Source organism: Antennarius striatus, chromosome 8 (assembly GCF_040054535.1).
Source record: "Antennarius striatus isolate MH-2024 chromosome 8, ASM4005453v1, whole genome shotgun sequence".
NCBI lineage: Eukaryota > Metazoa > Chordata > Actinopteri > Lophiiformes > Antennariidae > Antennarius > Antennarius striatus.
Window position 1 is genome coordinate 1719273 of NC_090783.1, and position 18047 is coordinate 1737319.

The 18047-nt window shown below is 50.8% G+C and overlaps 2 protein-coding genes across 2 annotated transcripts; one reads left to right on the forward strand and one right to left on the reverse strand.

Moving 5' to 3' along the window:
• Positions 1 to 170: 170 nt before the first annotated feature.
• Positions 171 to 6006, reverse strand: LOC137600263 (metal transporter CNNM1-like). The gene is made up of 10 exons (XM_068321797.1): positions 4572 to 6006; positions 2647 to 2790; positions 2426 to 2566; positions 2175 to 2344; positions 1997 to 2087; positions 1476 to 1612; positions 1117 to 1369; positions 630 to 734; positions 476 to 544; positions 171 to 250 (listed from the first exon to the last, which is right to left on the reverse strand). The coding sequence occupies exons 1-10, from the start codon at positions 6004 to 6006 to the stop codon at positions 171 to 173; spliced, it is 2625 nt and encodes an 874-aa protein (XP_068177898.1).
• An 894-nt stretch (positions 6007 to 6900) lies between these two features.
• hoga1 (4-hydroxy-2-oxoglutarate aldolase 1) lies at positions 6901 to 14867 on the forward strand. Its single transcript, XM_068321844.1, has 7 exons — positions 6901 to 7300; positions 8380 to 8508; positions 9135 to 9262; positions 10122 to 10256; positions 11565 to 11661; positions 13307 to 13440; positions 14575 to 14867. Exons 1-7 carry the CDS (start codon positions 7096 to 7098, stop codon positions 14722 to 14724), a joined length of 978 nt encoding a protein of 325 aa, XP_068177945.1. The 5' UTR covers positions 6901 to 7095; the 3' UTR covers positions 14725 to 14867.
• Positions 14868 to 18047: the final 3180 nt, after the last annotated feature.

The following is an 18047-nucleotide window of genomic DNA, read 5'->3' on the forward strand; positions in this document are numbered from 1 at the left end:
ATCACACCTGCCCCCCCCCCCAGTCTGATAAAGTGGTATCTCCTATCCAACACACCTGTGGTGAATGCTTCCTGTTTGGGGGGTCGCAGCCAGATAAAACTCTGACCCCACCCCCCACCCCCAACCCCCCCCTCTCCAGGTGATGATGCGTTCAGGTACCAAACTCTCTGTTAGGATTTCACCAGCGGCTGCTCTGACATGTCCTCCGGCGTTTTCTCTCCTTCACGGGATTTCTTCCTCTTCTTGTGGCCTGAAGGGAGGAAAGATGACAGGAAACCAGCGATGAAGACAGGAAGTGGAGTCTTCCTCACTTCCTCCTCCCATGACAGGAAGAGGAAGAGGAAGTTCAGGCTCCTTAGAGTCCAAATTCACAGTCTTGAATGGATTTCTGTGACGATCAAGGTGTGTGTGTGTGTGTGTGTGTGTGTGTGTGTGTGTGTGTGTGTGTGTGTGTGTGTGTGTGTGTGACACTGACTGAGCTTCAGCAGTAGTTTCTTTCCCAGCGTGTCCGACGTGTCCGACTCGGCGGGGACAGCGCCACCGTCTGGAGACAGAACGAAAAGCGGGTTAACGGTGACACGGATGATGATCTGTTATCACCATGGATACCACATGGATGGTTGTCGTACCGGCGGGGGCGTTGGCCTCGGGTCGGTCCTCCCTGATGTAGGGGATCTCGTCCATCCTGAGGAACACCGAGTCGCTGGGGCTCTTCTGGCCGTCGGACTTACTCCCTGCGCGAGAAACAGAATGGTGAGAAAATTTCATTTCATTTTCAAATTTTCTTTTGAATTTAAATTTAAAATTTTTTTGTAAAATTTCTTTTAAATTTAATTTAAAAAAAATTAAAACCTTTTTTTTTAAATAGAAATTTTTTTCAATTTAAAGATCACATTTAAATAAAAATGAAAATATATTACATTTTTAAAAAAATAATTAAAAACTTTTTAACAACTTTTTTTACTATTTAAAATTTGAATTCCTTATTCTAAATATTGGGTTTTGGTGAACTCGAGAAAATCTAACTTTAAATACAGTCTGACATGACGCCATTGAACTTCAGTGACATCATGAAGCCCTGCCCTCTTTTGGTTGGGGGGCGGGGGGGGGACTCACGGACGATGCGGTTCTTCTCGTTCAGCAGGGAGGTGCTGTGCGGGATGCTGGTTTGCTGTCCTCGACTTCGGGCGGAGCCGGGCCGTCCCGGGTCTCTGGGTGGGGGCATGAGTAGGGTGGTGGCGTGGGGTGCTGGGTGGGGCTCCGGGGTGGGCATGTTGCTGTCCGTCAGATGGGCGTCGGCGTCGGGCGTCAGGGGCGAGCTGTCCATCCGGGTGGCCGTCACGGCGTTCTGGTAGTGGCTCCGGGTGATCTGGACCACAAAGGGTTAAAACCTTTATTATAAAGAGAAATAATCTGGCTCCGCCCCATTTATGGAGCCCCCACTTCCTGTTTCACTTCCTGGTGGGTGGCGGTACCTTGATGATCTGCAGATGGGTGAGCTGTCTGACGGAGTAGTCTGGCAGGTAGACGCCCCCCCCTCCGTTCAGTTGGTTGGTGCTCCCCCCGGACTCAGAGCGGGCCAAGCCACTGCTGGGGGAGGGGGATCTGTGGACTGCAGGGAAACTTTAAACATGGGGGGGCCACTTCAGGGGGTTTGTTTGTGTCGGCCTGTTTAACATGCAAGGTCGCGTCTGCGCCATGAATGTAGCATTCAGCAGCTGAAGAGTTTTCTGCTGTCCTGAGGGACCTGAACGCATCACCGAAGATTTATGGATCGGTCCTGAAACGTTCAGTCAGCAGCTCGAATCACAATACTACTAATAATAATAATAATAATAATAATAAAAAAAATTATTATTATTATTTTCATAATAATAGTAATAATAATAATAGACAAAAAAACAGACTTCACGGGATGTTGGCCTTTGAAAGTCCTCATTGGGGCACAATTACACTAGTGTGTGTGTATGTGTGTGTGTGTCTGTGTGTGTGTTACCTGTTGGCATAATGGCGGGTACCCCGAAGTAGGAAAAAGCACCGTTCTCAAACTTTAGCGCCTCTTTGTCGAACTCAACTTCGACTCGACCCTGAAGAAACGCAAGAAACTAGATGATGATGACGATGATGATGATGATGATGATGATGATGGTGATGAAGACTGGGGGTCTTCCTACCTGCAGCACCAGGATGAAGTAGTCCACCGGCTTGCTGTGCTGGAACAGGAAGTGCTGCGACGCTCGTTTGTTCTTCTCGTCGAACTGCAGCTCCTGGACCACGCTGGGGTGTTTGATCAGCCTCAGCAGGATCTTCTCTGAGATGTGAGCCGGTTTGAAGGGCTCCACCTCTGGTGGGGGGGGGCAGAACCTCATTAGGAGGAGACGACGGCCTACAAACGCTCCAAAACCGCTAGCCGATTGGACGTTACCTGTGGACAGGAAGCGGTGCGTGGCCAGGAGCAGCTGAGGAGACACCTTCACCTTCATCTCGTTGTCCGACGGCTTGAAGACGGAGAAGTCCTGCTGCTTCCTCTCGTGGTGCGAGACGCGCCGCTTGGAGCGATTGTCGGCTAAAAGGACAAAACGTACGGCGTCAAACCGGCAACCGGACGACGCCCGTTGCGCCGTGTTCACGCGTTTTCGATCGTACTGTAGAGGTCGGTCTCGTCCAGGATCTCCGACTTGATGATCTCCTCAATGACGTCCTCCAGGGTGACGATGCCCATCACCTCGTAGAACGGGTCGCCCTCGCCCTCGTTGTTCACGCCCTGAACGATGGCCAGGTGGGACTTCCCTGGAACGAGGGGATCCATGGGTTATTATTAGATTATCCTGAAGCTCCTCCCCCTTTTGGGGGTGAAGCCCCGCCTCCCTCTGTCTGGTAAATAATCGTGGGAGAGAAGGTCTGAAGGTGATGAAGACGAGCTGCAGCAGGTGTGGGAGAAGGGCAAACTACAGACGAGGATGAAGATGAGGATGAAGATGAGGATGATTAAGATTAGTATGAAAATGAGGATGATGATGAGAATGAGGATTAAGATGAGATTGAAGATGACGATGACGATGAGGATGAAGATGAGGATGAAGATGAAGATGGGGATGAGAATGAGGATGAAGATGAGGATGAAGATGAGGATGAAGATGAGAATGACAATGAGGATGAAGATGAGGATGAAGATGACGATGAAGATGACGATGAAGATAGGGATGAAGATGGGGATGATAATGATGTAGATTAGTATGAAAATGAGGATGACGATGACAATGAGGATGAAGATGAGAATGAGGATGAAGATGAGGATGAAGATGAGGATGAAGATGAAGATGAAGATGATGAGGCAACAGAATCATTATGATGAGACCTGTTAAATAAACGCTGACATGATCTTACTTCAAAGAGTGTTTGTCTCGATGACACTGGCTAAACACACACACACACACACACACACACACACACACACACACACACACACACACACACACACACACACACACACACATCCTCTTTTGTTTGTTTTCTTTTGTGCCGTTTGGCTCCAGATCAGCTTCCCTATTCAGAGCCTCTCTTTGTGGACTTCCTGCCAAATACTGAGCTGCATGCAAAGCTGGAGCTGCTTCATCACGTCAGCGTCTTCCTCACACCTTTAACTCTTGTTTATTCATCTGGGATGTAAAGTTTTGTGTCTCAGGAAATCATTGGAGGGGATTTGATGACATTTGGATCAAACAGTTCTGATTGTTAACAGTTTGGGTATAGATGAAGATGAGGATGAGGAAGAGCACGTGGGACAGGAAGCACACGGGACGCTTCACGCCGGTTGCGTCCACTGCAGAGCGGACTCACAGGAGCCTATGGGAGAAACCGCTTTTCTGCCGCAGTGCCTGAAAGCGTGAGAGAGAGAGCGACCTCGATGATCCGTCCGGTGTCGATGATGTCATCCTATCTCCATCCTCATCCTCATCCTCGCACGCTCATCCATCCCCGAGACGTGTTTCACTAAAGGGTTCGCTTGTTTTCGTGTTCCGAACGTCTCCCGAATCCCCTCGACGCCGCGTCGTTTCAGGTGCCCTTCTCTGTTTACCTCCATCCCTTCCTGTCCTCATCATAAACCCTGAGGAAAACGCTGAGCGTGCAGAACGTGCCTGCCTTCTGATTGGCTGGTGGGCGCCCCACCCATTGCAAGCACGAGGCTGCAGCTCAGCGGACCCGGAGGCGCTGCTGCTTCATGACGGTTCACAGTTGTGGTTCGATCCATTCGTGAAGACAAACATGTCTCCATTCGAAGACGTTCAGATGTGATGTCATCATGTGAGGTCATCGTGTGATGTCATCAATCAATGACCGCGAAACGACTGATTCAATAACGACCGATCAGTCCTGGCTACGAAATCCAAACCTCCTGGATCCATAACGCCTAACAGTTACCATGGTAACACCAGACCCATCAACACGCCATCCTACAGGAAGTGGGGCTCTATCCCTGCCTTCTACACATTCATAAGTAGAATCTTTCGTTTCCAATGGTGCAACCCCGATGAGGTCATGACCCCCCCAAGTCCCGCCCCCCCCATCACCTTTCTTGAACTCCTCCAGCATGGCGTCAAGCTTGGTGTCGTTGAACACGTGGTGCAGCGGGTGCTTGTAGAACTGGGTGATGGTCTTCAGGGGGGTGCAGTCGTCCGGGTCCACGAAGGCGAGGTCTTTGACGAACAGGATGTCCACGATGTTGGAGCGCTCGTTCTGGAACACGGGGATCCGCGTGTAGCCGCTCTGCATGACCTCCGACATGGTTCCGAAGTCCAGCACGGCGTCCGACGCCAGCATGAAGCAGTCGCTCAGCGGCGTCAGGACGTCCTCCACCGTCTTGGTCCTCAGCTCCAACGCCCCCTGGATGATGTTGAGCTCCTCCTTCACCAGGTCGTGGTAGGGGTCGGTGACGCGGAGCATCTCCAGGAGCTCCTCCCGGGTGTAGAAGTTGGAGATCTCCTGGTTGAGGACGAAGTCCAGGAGTTTGCTGATGGGGTAGGAGAACGGGAAGGAGATCACCATCAGTGCCCGGGTCAGCCAGATGGTTCTGGACGCAACGGCCAATCCGTGACGCGACGCCACCGAGTGAGGAAGGATCTCCCCGATGAAGAAGACGCCCAGGGCGCAGACGGCGGCCGAGAGCCAGGCCGTGCCCAGGATCCGGTAGGTCCAGACTGCCAGGGTGGCGTTGGCGATCGCCGTCCCCAACAGTAAGGTGCAGAGGACGTAGTTGCCGTGGCGTCGCACCGACTCGATCTTACGAGCATGGACCTGCTCCGTCTCGCTGCCGCTGTTCTGGAGGACCTGGAGCTCCACCGGGTCCAGAGCCAGAACGCTCAGCTTCAGCCCGCTGAGCAGCGCCGACACCCCCAACAGCAGCACCGAGAGCGACACCTGCACCCACAGCTCCGGGACGGCCGGCCGCTCCACCACCGCTACCCAGAAGTCCCTGGTGCGGTAGTGTTCCCACTTGGAGCCATCGAAGGCGCACATGGAGTAGTACTTGACCTTCTCACCTCGCCGGAGGTTCTTGGCCAGAAGCTCCACCAGGACCGAGTTCTGACTGGAGGCAGACCTGAAGGACCCCAACACCTCGATGTCGGACGTCCTGGCGGTCTTGTCCACGCACATGTTCCTCTTCGGGTGGACTTGCCCCTCTCGACCGGGCGCCGGCTCCTCGATGAAGGCGATCCAGGGCGCGGCGTTGTTGGCGCGGCTCCCCCCGGTGCGGTTCATCCTCTGCGGGGAGGTGGAGTAGTACACCCGCAGCATGAAGCGAGTCCCCTCCCCGGCTTTCAGCACCCCGCCGTCCACGGACAGCTCCGCCCCGGTGTCCTCCGGCCGGAAGCCGAGCAGACCGAGCGCCGGGGCGGGCAGCAGGAGGAGGCAGGCGGGCAGGGAGAGCAGCAGCAGCCGCGGGGGAGAGAGCGCAGCGCCGCCGCCGGCGGTGCGGGACCGCGCAGCCGCATCGTTCGCAGCCATGATGCGGTGTGATTCGCTCCGTTCGTCCGGGACTCCCGGGTCACGTGGTGCCGCGTGGCTCCGGTCCATGCGGGAGAAGGAGGAACCCGCAGTTGTCCGTTAACGGCGGTGGTGATGCGGATGGAGACCGTTCCGCTGCGTCCTGATGGAACTTCCTAATAATAGCCTCCACCCCCCCACACACACATAACCCCCCCCCAACGCACACACCCACAGTAGTAAAACTGAAGTTTCTATAGAAACCACCACTAAAATAATAGAAAAAAATTCAATCAAAAATAAAACAGTATTTACAAACAAAACAACAAACATGGAAACACGTTTAAATATTTATCTTCCTTTTATTTTAAATTTAAAAAAGTGACGTGAATTAAAACTAAAAATAACAACAACAACAAAAAAAAAACTGCGTGAAAGTTCCCACAGAGATCAGCTGGAGACGTTAAAAAGGTTCTCCACACGGTGGCGGTAGAACCCAGGCTATGAGAGGATGTGGATTATGACGTCACATTGCAGGCGGGTCACTTCGAACAGTAATTATAATAATTATTATTCACAATTCAGCTACAACAAGCAGTTTGACTCCTGAAGGTTTTCTACTCTGTGTAAGTTTATCTATCTATTATCTATCTATCTATTATCTATCTATCTATCTATCTATCTTAATATAATTTCTCTTCATTCTGAATATCGTGACGTCATTAACCGGTCGGAACCGGTGAGCCTCTCGCGTGCCCTGCTCACCGTCCCGGCACATGATTGGAGTCGTTGAGCACGAGCTGTTTCGATGGGCGGAGCTTAAGATCCGGTGTAACGTGAACTCCACGTGGTGTGAACGGAACCCGGAACATTTAATCCATTCAGGTGTTGTTTGTTTATTCCGCTCCATCCCGGTTCTGGAGTCAAATTTTGCGTAAAAACGCGCATTTTAGCGCCAGACGCGTGCGCATGCGTCCCAAAACCGAGGCGCGCGTGGGGGGCGGGGCACAGTCAAAGTTGCTGAAACCCCCTTTTCGATCAATATTTGCAAAAGCAGTCAGTGATTAACTGCCCTCGCCCTCCGCGGCTCCTGGACAGAGTCCTGCCACCATGCTGTGCGTCCGCGCATGGAGAGGTCTGAGCGCCCTGCTGCGGGGGGCCCCGCGGACACACTGCCGCAGCTACACAGCCGGCTCCCGGATGGACATCAGCGGCATCTACCCGCCCATCGCCACGCCGTTCACCCACACGGAGGACGTGGACTACCAGAAGCTGGAGGAGAACCTCCACAAGTACGCCAAGCTGCCTTTCAAAGGTCAGTGCGCATGCGCGCTGCGCTGACGGGCCAGGGCTGGTATATGGGGGAGTCAGGGGGGGGGGGGGGGGTCAAATGAGACTCCATTTTATTCTTTACACAACTCTGGTGCACAAGTTTCAATTACAATTTATTTTTTAAAAAGTTATTTATTTTGCTCTTGTTTTGGTATTTCCTGCGAAAACGGAAGTTTATTTTGAAAGGGCGCCTGATGAACGTAACGAATCAGGAGGATGAAGATCACAGACGTTTTAATTAGTTTTAATGTACTTAATTTATTTCGTATTTCGTCTTCCGTGAATTAGCTCCCACTTTTTTAAAAAAAAATTAAAATGTGATAAAGTTTAAACTGAATTCAGAACTTCCGGTCAAATCCGAGCAGTATCCGGTCTGAGCTGGAGCCACCGTGATATGGGTCCGGAAGTGTTCTTCTGGAGGCTTCAGTGGTTCCGTGTTTGATCGGTGACCAAACAGGACGAAGGTCAACAAGTGGCAGAAGCAGATGTTGGTGTGGCGTCCTCTAGTGGCCGCTCACCGCCACTACACGTGAATCAGAGCTGCGTTTCTGCTGCTGCTGGCATTAAAAGTGTTTTAAAATGACTTTTACACTCTATTAAAATATGATTTTACCTTAAGATGAAGAAATAACGACAATACCGTCTGTTTTTAGTATAAAAATACTGACACTCGTGATTAAGTTATTAATTAAAGAGGTTTTTTGAATATTTAGTGATTGTAATTTATTCAAAATGCCCTTTGAACACAGAGCGCTCAGACCCAGCAGGTTATTGGTTCATATCCAGACAAGTTAAAGTTTAATTCAGCTGAACCCAACTGTTGTTGACTTGAGGTCTCTGTGTGATATTTCAAAACTCGTCCAAAGATTTTGACAAAAGTTTATGTCGGAAAATCAAATTTCTTACATTTTTATTTAACCTTTCTTCAACATTTCTAAAATTGCTTTTTAAAAACATTTTGTTTTTGTAGCAACACGTTGATTTATTGAAGGGATGCCAAATATTGGGGCATAAAACCATTGAAAAAAAGTTTGAAACACGTCCGTCTCTAAATCGCTGCAGGTCTGGTGGTTCAGGGTTCCAACGGCGAGTATCCGTTCCTGACGGAGGAGGAGCGGGTGGAGGTGGTGAAGACGGTCAGGAAGTCGCTGCCCGCCGGGAAGCTGCTGCTGGCCGGCTCAGGCTGTGAATGTAAGTCTGTGTGTGTGTCATTTCCCATAATGCCTTGCTCAGGTAGGAGCGACGAGGTGCATCACTTCCTGTAGACGGTAAAAACTTCCCAGCGTCTCGAATCAAACGCTTGTCGACTCGGGTGTCCAGATGTTGGCGTCCTCGCTTCTGCTTCTCTCTGATTGGCTGCTGCGTTTGCGTATGGATTCAAGCGACCTTGATTCTCAACTCATTATGGTGTCGTTCATCTTCACGCGCCGTTAAGTGGCGTCTGCAGCGCTTTTATTGACTGTTGGCTTCTATAGCCCATAACGAACGTTCAGCCGGGAGGGAGTGGAGCATTAAGTGTCTCTATAGGTCCTTCCTGTCTGCATTCACCGCTGCTATAAGAACCTCACGGACGCTCGCTTCATCAATTATTTCACAGACGTGCATCCAGTAAACATTCCAGGGACATATTTGTTACATAAATCGTCGGGTCCTGCTTTCATTCACCTATTTATTTACCATCCGGAGGCGGATGTCGGGGAGAGTGCGGATGAATCAAAACCAAAGCGACAAAGTGAAAACGTGTAAAAACCCGTTTTTTGCCGCCAGACCATCGACTTTGATCGGCTTTTTTGTTTCCCCCGCTCTTCCCCCTCCAGCCACCAGGGCCACGGTTCAGCTCTCGGAGAAGATGGCGGCGGCCGGCGCCGACGCCGTCTTGGTGGTGACACCCTGCTTCTACAAGAGCAAGATGGACAGCCAGGCGCTGATCAAGCACTACGCTACGGTCAGGAGACGCACCGACGAACCAACGATAAGGATATCACGACAGCTATCTATCCTTTATATTAAACTAATACAAATAGTCCTCAACTTACGAACATTCGGAGATATGAACAAATATGCTTCACCATACTCGACTATTGTCCTGCATTTTCGTTTCCTGCCACAAGTGGTAGTGGTGACCATCTCTCTGATGACTCTGACTCTGACCCACAATAACTCCTCCCTCCTCCTCCTCTTCCTTTGCTCCAAAAGTATGCTACATGCTACATGCTACGGTTAGCGTGGAGCTTATCTTTATCACAGAAAACCATTAGTGATAAAAATAAGTCCCCTGGATATTTAACCCTGCTGTCAGTCACAACCCAACTTCTTTGGTGTGATTCAGGGCTTTATAGATAAAGTTTATTTGACTTGACTGTTGTTGATGAACTGGTGGAGAAGTGTTTTATTCTTCATGTCCTCCAGGATTAAATTATCAAGATTAAAGTTTACCATAAACAAATCTCGATTAAAACAATCACGTGTGACGATTAACGGTAGATATTCGAGCTATATGTATTTATTTTAATATGATTACGTGTTTTATTCTGATTTATTGTACAGTAACATGATATTATGAACTTTTAATGGTTTTCTAGTGATTTTTAGAGTCCAGTATTTGTGGTGGACAGACATGAAGTCCAGAGAAATGACCTAAACTAGATTTTTATTTTTAAACTGATGAATATTCAGTTTCAATTTTTCAGTTTGTGGTTAAAATTCTCCATGAAATCAAGTCTGCCCCCTACAGGACAAAGTAGGAACTGCATGCTGCAGGGGGTGTTGTGTTCACGGACTCGTCTCCCGTTGTTCCCCTGCAGGTGGCGGACAGGAGCCCGGTGCCGGTGGTTCTGTACAGCGTGCCGGCCAACACGGGCGTGGACCTGCCGCTGGACGCCGTGGCGTTCCTGTCCCAGCACCCCAACATCGTGGGGCTGAAAGACAGCGGCGGCGACGTAAGGGGCGGAGACGTGGGCGGGTCTCTCACGGCTGAATGATTTAAAGCAGCATGTGATGTTCTCCCCGTGTCTGTGGGGGTTCTCCGCTTTCATCCCACCTCCAAAAAACATGACATTTACATGAAGTGGTCGGTTCCAAATTGTCCGTAGGTGTTCGTGTGGTTCAGCGATGCCCCGGCGAGTCCGGAGCATCTTCCCACCGAAAAAGGTGGAAAATCTGCGTCTATTCCACCTGAAACGAGAAAATATCTGCAGACGTAACTTCAGACGGCTTTGTCGTGCTAAAAGTAACGCCTGAAGCTAACAGGCTAGCAAGCTAAAAACAAAAGGGCGGAGTTAAAGAAGACCTCGACTTCTTCTCACGGCTCTCGAATCGTCCAGGTCTTTTTGTCGCCCGCCTCACGGATCGGACCTAGGCTAGCTAGGCTAATGCTAACCTATTAGCTTCACACTTTGCATGTTAATTTCCCCGATTCCCAACGAAACAAACTAAAAACGTTTCGTCCAGGCGGGGGGGGGGGTGTTCGCCGTCTCTGCGTTTAGATCTGACGGCGTGCATTCACGTTGTGGCCCTAATCTGGATAATGGAACTTGAAAAATGAAAGCTAATGAGTGTTTTTCTGTCGCCGGGGCGACCGTACGACACTAGCGATGTTATTTTCCCACCGGGGGGGAGCTTGATCATAATCGCCACAGAGTGCCGGAGCTTTCAGGAGAGCAGCGGGAGCTCCTCCACCCTGATTGACTGACTGATCAATTACAGCGCCGCGTGTCTGAAATGACTGATTTGCGCGATGTGATTGACACCCGGCGGATATAAATAGCGCCCCCCCCCCCCTCAGGTTTTTCCCTGTGGAGTTTCCAGCTTCCCGCATGCAGGAGTCGTCGTCCTTCTTCTCCCTTTCAGGTTTATTTGGATTCGGCGCTTCATATAGAGAATTAAAAGAAAACAAAATAGAGCGCCGTATTAATTATTCATGAGCCTCTTTTGAAGTTCCCTCCTCTTTTTTTTTCCTCACTTGGGACTTGATGCGTCCCCCCCCCCCCCTTCTTCTTCTTCTTCTTCTACTTCTTCTCCTGTTTGGGATCTTGATCGATTCCCCTCCTCCCCCAAATCATCCCAGTCGTCCATTTGAGCGATTTGTTTACTCGGATTCGGCGACGCCCCACCCCCCACCCCCAACCCGTTCGCCGCCGCCGCGTCTCCCGGGGATTAAAAAAAAAAAAGGGATTGTGTGTGGATATGAGTCCTGACAGAACCATAAAACTGATTTTTCTCTGCCCCCCCCCCCCCTGTTTGTTCAGATCACACGCATCAGCCTGGCGGTCCACAAAACCAAAAGGCATGATTTCCAGGTGCTGGCGGGCTCGGCGGGGTTCCTGATGGCCGCCTACTGCGTGGGTAAGAAGTCTCCAAACGGGAACCGATGGCGCCGTCGCCCCCGCGTCCGCCCCGGCTGTGATCTCGCCGGCGCCGCGTCTTTCTTTTTCTGCACCGTTACAAACGCAAAAACACGTCTCCTTAGTACGTTTTTTTATGTTTTTAAAAAAAACATTTCTTATCACCCTGATGCATACCCATAATCCTTTGCATCCGTGAAGATGTTTTGGATTCTAATCCACCTGCCTGCAAATTAAATATAAAGATAAAATATTCAAATTTAGATTAGTTTTTCTCATTTTCGCATTAATTTTGCATTATTACACTTAGCGCTGCTAACGCTACCGGCTAACGGCTAACTTAGCGTTCCACCGGTCTGGATTAGGGAGCGCGTCGGGGGAGGGGCATCAGCGCGATGCTCAGGAACCTAATGAGTCATGTTCTCCGTCCGTAGCGGCGCTAACACGCTGCTAAAGACAGACCCCCCCCCACATCTCCCCCCCTCCTCCACACACACACCCCCCCCCAGCCGGCGCTCTGATCTCTGCTCCCTGACATGTTCTCATCTCCATAAGTGAAATATGGGAGTAATTGGCTGTGTGTGTGTGTGTGTGTGTGTGTGTGTGTGTGTGTGTGTTTTCATGCTGTCGGGTTTTGATGTTGGACTCATGAGCTTGACGGACCCCATAATGATGCTGGGGGGGGGGTCGGACACCTGCCAATCAAAACCTGGCAGCATCCAAGACCCGAACTCACATCCACTTCAGTGAGTTTCCAGGTTTCCATAGTTACCAGAAGCCACCAATAAGAGCCTCCTGCTAAACTAAGCTAAGATAAAGTAAGCTAAGCTTAACTAAACTAAGCTAAGATAAGCTTAGCTAAGCTAAACTAAGATAACCTAGTCAGACAGATAGCGATTTGGTTGCGTCCAGGAACTGTCTCGTCCTCCATCGCGTTGCCGTCGAGAGCCGTCATCCAATTTGAAGTGAGGGGGCGGGGCTTCTCACCTGTCAGGTGTTGTGTAACGCGGGCGCTGGTAGCCACGGCAACGGAACGAAACAAGACGATCCAGCCAATGGATCGTCTTTCCAGAACGATTCCGAGACCAGAGACGGAAGGCAACGCTCCGCCTCTCTCCTCCACCAGAAACAGGATGTGATGCGACGCTGGGGGGACAGGAAGTGTTTCACCCATCAGGAGAGAAACAGACCAGGAGGAAGTGTGTGTGTGTGTGTGTGTGTGTGTGTGTGTGTGTGTGTGTGTGTGTGTGTGTGTGTGTGTGTGTGTGTGTGTGATCCTCAATCAGACTCGTCTTCTGTCAGCTGGAGGTTCTCCGACCTCTTGGGCGACTCCTGCGTGATGAATGCTAATGCTTTAGCTGGCTGTGCATGATTGATGGGAGTATGGGGGGGGGGCAGTGGGGGGATCGGGGTGGGAGGGGGCGGGGTCACACTTCATATTCCAAACATGCCAAGCGCTGCGATGAGTCATCGCACGCCGAAACGATCGCACACGATTTCACAGGTTCAGACGTTCGAGGCTCGACCAGGTTTGATACAGGAGGGGAACGTGTCACATGACCTTTAAATGGGTGGGGTGGGGTAAATGGTGGGGGGCGACGGTCACCCGTTGATGCATTGCCTGTGGTTCTGACCCGGTTGTCCAGGTGCGGTGGGCGGAGTCTGTGCGCTGGCGAACATTCTGGGCCGGGAGGTGTGTGAGCTGGAGCGTCTGTGTGTGTCGGGGCGCTGGGAGGAGGCCCGAGTCCTGCAGCAGCTGCTGATCGAGCCCAACGCCGCCGTGAGTATGACGCGGCAAAACCAGGACCCGACTAGACCAGGACCCAATGACACCAGAACCCAGCGACACAAGGACCCGACTAGACTAGGACCCGACAACACCAGGACCCGACTAGACCGGGATGCGACAACACCAGGACCCGACAACACCAGGACCTGACAACACCAGGACCCGACAACACCAGGACCCGACAACACCAGGACCCGACAACACCAGGACCCGACTAGACCAGGACCCGACAACACCAGGACCCGACTAGACCAGGACCCGACTAGACCAGGACCCAATGACACCAGAATCCAGTGACACAAGGACCCGACTAGACTAGGACCCGACTAGGCTAGGACCCGACAACACCAGGACCCGACTAGACCGGGATGCGACAACACCAGGACCCGACAACACCAGGACCCGACAACACCAGGACCCGACAACACCAGGACCCGACAACACCAGGACCCGACAACACCAGGACCCGACTAGACCAGGACCCGACAACACCAGGACCCGACTAGACCAGGACCCAATGACACCAGAATCCAGTGACACAAGGACCCGACTAGACCAGGACCCGACAACACCAGGACCCGACAACACCAGGACCCGACTAGACTGGGATGCGACAACACTAGGACCCGACTAGACTAGGACCCGACTAGATTAGGACCCGACAACACCAGGACCCAACTAGACCAGAATCTGACAAAACGAGGACCCAACGACACCAGGACCCGACAAGACCAGGACCCGACTAGAACAGAACCTGACAAGACCAGGACCCGACAAGACCAGGACCCGACTAGAACAGGACCCGACAAAACCAGGACCCCATGACACCAGGACCCAACAAAACCAGGACCTGACTAGAACAGGACCCGATGACACCAGGACCCGACTAAACCAGGACCCGACTAAACCAGGACCAACAAAACCAGGACCCGATGACACCAGGACCCGACTAAACCAGGACCCGATTAAACCAGGAACAACAAAACCAGGACCTGACAAGACCAGGACCCAACTTGACCAGGACCCGTTTGGTTCCTGGGCCCCAAACAAGTCAACTTTTGATGATGTCATCAGATGCTGCCGACACAAGCTGTATCCCATAAAGCTCTTCCTGTCTGTTGCTAGGTGACCAGAAAGTTGGGTGTGCCCGCCCTCAAGCAGGCGATGGAGTGGTTCGGGTTCCACGGCGGCGCCTGCCGGTCCCCCCATCAGCCCCTCACGGAGGCGGAGACTCAGCAGCTGAGGCGGGACTTCGCCTCAAACGGCTGGCTGTGAGGTGTGTGTGTGTGTGTGTGTGTGTGTGTGTGTTGGTCACATGACACAGACGGCACAAAAACATCAGCCATCGACCCGTTCACGCGTTGCGCCGCCGGTTTACGACGATACCGGTCAGATTTCAAAATAAAAGCATCGGCCCCATCAGAAAACTCCTGTCTTCCTTTCATTTGACAAACACACCTGTTCCGCGCCCGACGTCCCATCAGCCCCAGGGAAACGCCGCCGCGCCAGGAAATAGATCCACGCCGAAAATATCAAAAAGTGACGAAGAGAAAGTGCCAGCGGTGCTCTCACGCAAATAGAACCGCGACTTTATCCAAGTAAAGCAGGTAGCCATGGCGATAATAAGAGCCTTCTGCATTTTAACAGCAGCTTCTTTGCTTCCATCCAGCCAAGACTCCAATTATCACCTTTTTTATCTGCAGATGTTTGCAGGAATACTTTCTTGCTGATGAACAAAAGGATGCAGAAAACTCCAGAAGCCTCCTGAGGAGGAAATATTCACATTAAACAGAATTAAATGTGGTTCAGTTTGGGGAAATTTCATATTGAAACATGGAAATTTTTATTTTAGAAACCATCAAGTAGATGAATTTTAGGGAATAAATCCATAAATTGATGCTAACACCTGTGGCATTGGTTCCGGCAAACTTCATTTTTTAATTTTTTGGGAAATTTCTTCTCTAAATTAACTTTTTTTTCAAGCTTCTTCTGTTTGGAGTTCGTATTAATTCAAACTTTTTGTTCACAAAACCAGAGAAAAAGATGTGATTCTGCGGAGCCGTGAAGGTATTTGAACATTTTCTTTGTGTTCCGGCTGCTGCTGCTCAAGGATATGTTTTATCATGAGGTGAATTCTTTTCATTTGGTCTGAATGTAAAAAGGCCCCCGTCCTTAAGGGCAGCAAGTTAACTTCAACAGGATTAAAAAAGAAAAGAAAAGTAGTCATTGTTGTATTTTTCGATAATATTTAATTTTCTTTTCAGTATTTTATTGAACTATGTGATCCTCCAACCTTTTGAAAACAGAATCCTTTCAAAGCGCTTAAAAATCCTCCTGAAATTAAAATAAAAAATCATCTTTAGAGCCGTTTTTTTATTATTTTATTTTTTTTCTGAGCTGCAGTACCTCAAACTGGCCACACGGGGGCGACCCGCCCCGACGCGCCTCTTGCTCCGCATCAAGGGCATCCCTTTGATCTCAATTAGAAGATCTTCCACCCGTGGGGGGAGAATGATGCCCGTGCTCCCAATGGGCACACTTGGGGTGTGTGTGTGTGTGTGTGTGTGTGTGTGTGTGTGTGTGTGTGTGTGTGTGTGTGTGTGTGTGTGTGTGTGTGGTGTGGTGGGTTAACTATCTCACCCCAGCTCCCGGGGGCAAGCGAATGGCGAGTCAGCAGAAGTTGCCCTCAGCGCTGCAGCGTCAGGCGTAAAAGGGTGAGGATGACCCCCCCCCACGCCCCCACTAACCCTCACCCTTCACTCCATCATTCCTCCACACCTGACAGTGAGTCTTCCTCCTCTGGCTCCGCCCCCACCCCCACCGGGGGTGTGGTGACCTCTCTGTGTGCTGTAGCATGTAATGCCTCGTCCCTCGCTGTCGTCGCCCCAGATTAAAACCAAGCTTTAAAACTCCCCCCCCCCACCCCCGTCGCCTCGCCCCCCCCATCCCTATAGCTGCCGCCTGACTCACACCACACTCATGCTTCTCCCTCCCTCGTTCTATAAATACACGCATCACGTATGTGCGTTTAAACACGCCTCAGCTTCAGGAGCTAAGTCGCCCAAAAAAAATTAAATTTTGAACTATCCATCCGCCGCCGCCGCCTGGAAAGAACGGCGAACGGTTTTTTCTTCTGCCCCCAAAAGCTTCCTGAGGCGGAAGATGGCGTCGAACAAAAACGAAAATGAAACGTCCCCAAAGTTTCTTCTAGATCCTGCTAACGCCGTTAGCTTGGAAGCTAACTCGGACGTCAGCTGAAGTTTTTAAAAGATGTTCAGATGTTCAACTTTTTCTCGATAAAAGACGTTTTTTATTCCTACCCCCCCCCCAAAAAAAACGATCAAACACCTCATTTTTGACTTGCCCTGTATGAATCCACCGCAGGAAGTAGTCCCTTCTGAAGGTGTTTGTCGGCCGCCGGAGGAAGCAGCGACAAACTGATTAACGGCCAGTAAAAAAAAAAAACGGGGCGATCTAAATTTACGCTTAATTGAGACGCTCCGTGACCCATTTCAGGATGAAGAATCACCGGCGGTGCTTTCATTTCACCTGACGGCGAAGAAACGCCGCCCTCCTTAAGAAGAAGCGCCGGCTGGCTCGGCTGGAGGATTGTGGGTAACGGTGCTCCAGAGGGAGGAAGATAAACTTTCACCGCCTGCAGAGGTTAAAGGTCGCTCAATGACGGCCGGAGAGGGAACTTTTTTTGGGACTTGATGAAGATTCCAACTCTTCCTCCTCTTGCTGCGCCTTGAAGGCGACGCCGCCGATGACGCGTCCAAACCGCAGATTCGTCCTTGATGGGACTCAAAATGCTGAATATGTCCATCGTGTCTCCCACCCCTCCCCCGTCCTGCCTCCCTCTCTAACGTTTGCACATGCGATTCCATCCGTCTCTCGCCCTCCTTCAATCCGCTCATCGCCGAGCCTGCAAGGGAGGGGGCGTGGCCTGCTGGAATGTTTTAAAATCTCGCCGTAAAATTAGTGCGGAGGTTTAAAAAAAACCCCAAAAACCTAACATCATTTATTTAACATTACATTGAGTTACATTTATTACTTTATTCTCACGTTTATCTTATTTTAGAACCAACCAGACGCATCATTTTAACCCCAAACCAGGAAGCTGAAGTTCACATCCCAACCAATCGGCTTCCTGCTGCTGGGCTCCACCAATCATCTGCTTCTTTGTGCTCTTAGCAGCTGATGTATGATCTTTAATGATCATAAGAAGACTCCAGCATCTGTCTGATGTATCCTCCTTCTTCCTCTTCCTCGAGTCACGATGAAGACCGCGAGCTGCTGAAATTTTTATTTCGCAGATGAACACACCTTTCCTACGCCACCCCCACCCCCCCATCTACCCCCCCCCCCAACCCAACCCAACGCGCTCATGCATGCATGTTTACACTCAAACACAAACTCCCAAACGTGCCGCGGAGGGCGGGGGGAACCCAGAGCAATTAAAAACACAGGCAGGTTGTGTTTTCTGTTCCCCGGCTCTTTTTATTCCGTTGCCGTGACACTTTTTATTTCTGGTGTGTTTTGCAATGGGGGTGGGTGGGTGGGTGGGTGGGGGCTCTTATCTGTATGCCGAGTTGCAC

Bases quoted from the DNA above. Each gene is read 5' to 3' on its own strand.
- LOC137600263 (XM_068321797.1), bottom strand. From the start codon at position 6,006: ATGGCTGCGAACGATGCGGCTGCGCGGTCCCGCACCGCCGGCGGCGGC. The intron at 1,613-1,996 runs GTAACACACACA...GTTTCCCTGCAG, and splicing joins ACCCGCCATTATGCCAACAG to TCCACAGATCCCCCTCCCCC. The intron at 545-629 runs GTACGACAACCA...TTCTGTCTCCAG, and splicing joins CGAGGCCAACGCCCCCGCCG to ACGGTGGCGCTGTCCCCGCC.
- hoga1 (XM_068321844.1), top strand. From the start codon at position 7,096: ATGCTGTGCGTCCGCGCATGGAGAGGTCTGAGCGCCCTGCTGCGGGGG. The intron at 8,509-9,134 runs GTAAGTCTGTGT...TTCCCCCTCCAG, and splicing joins GGCCGGCTCAGGCTGTGAAT to CCACCAGGGCCACGGTTCAG. The intron at 11,662-13,306 runs GTAAGAAGTCTC...CCGGTTGTCCAG, and splicing joins GATGGCCGCCTACTGCGTGG to GTGCGGTGGGCGGAGTCTGT.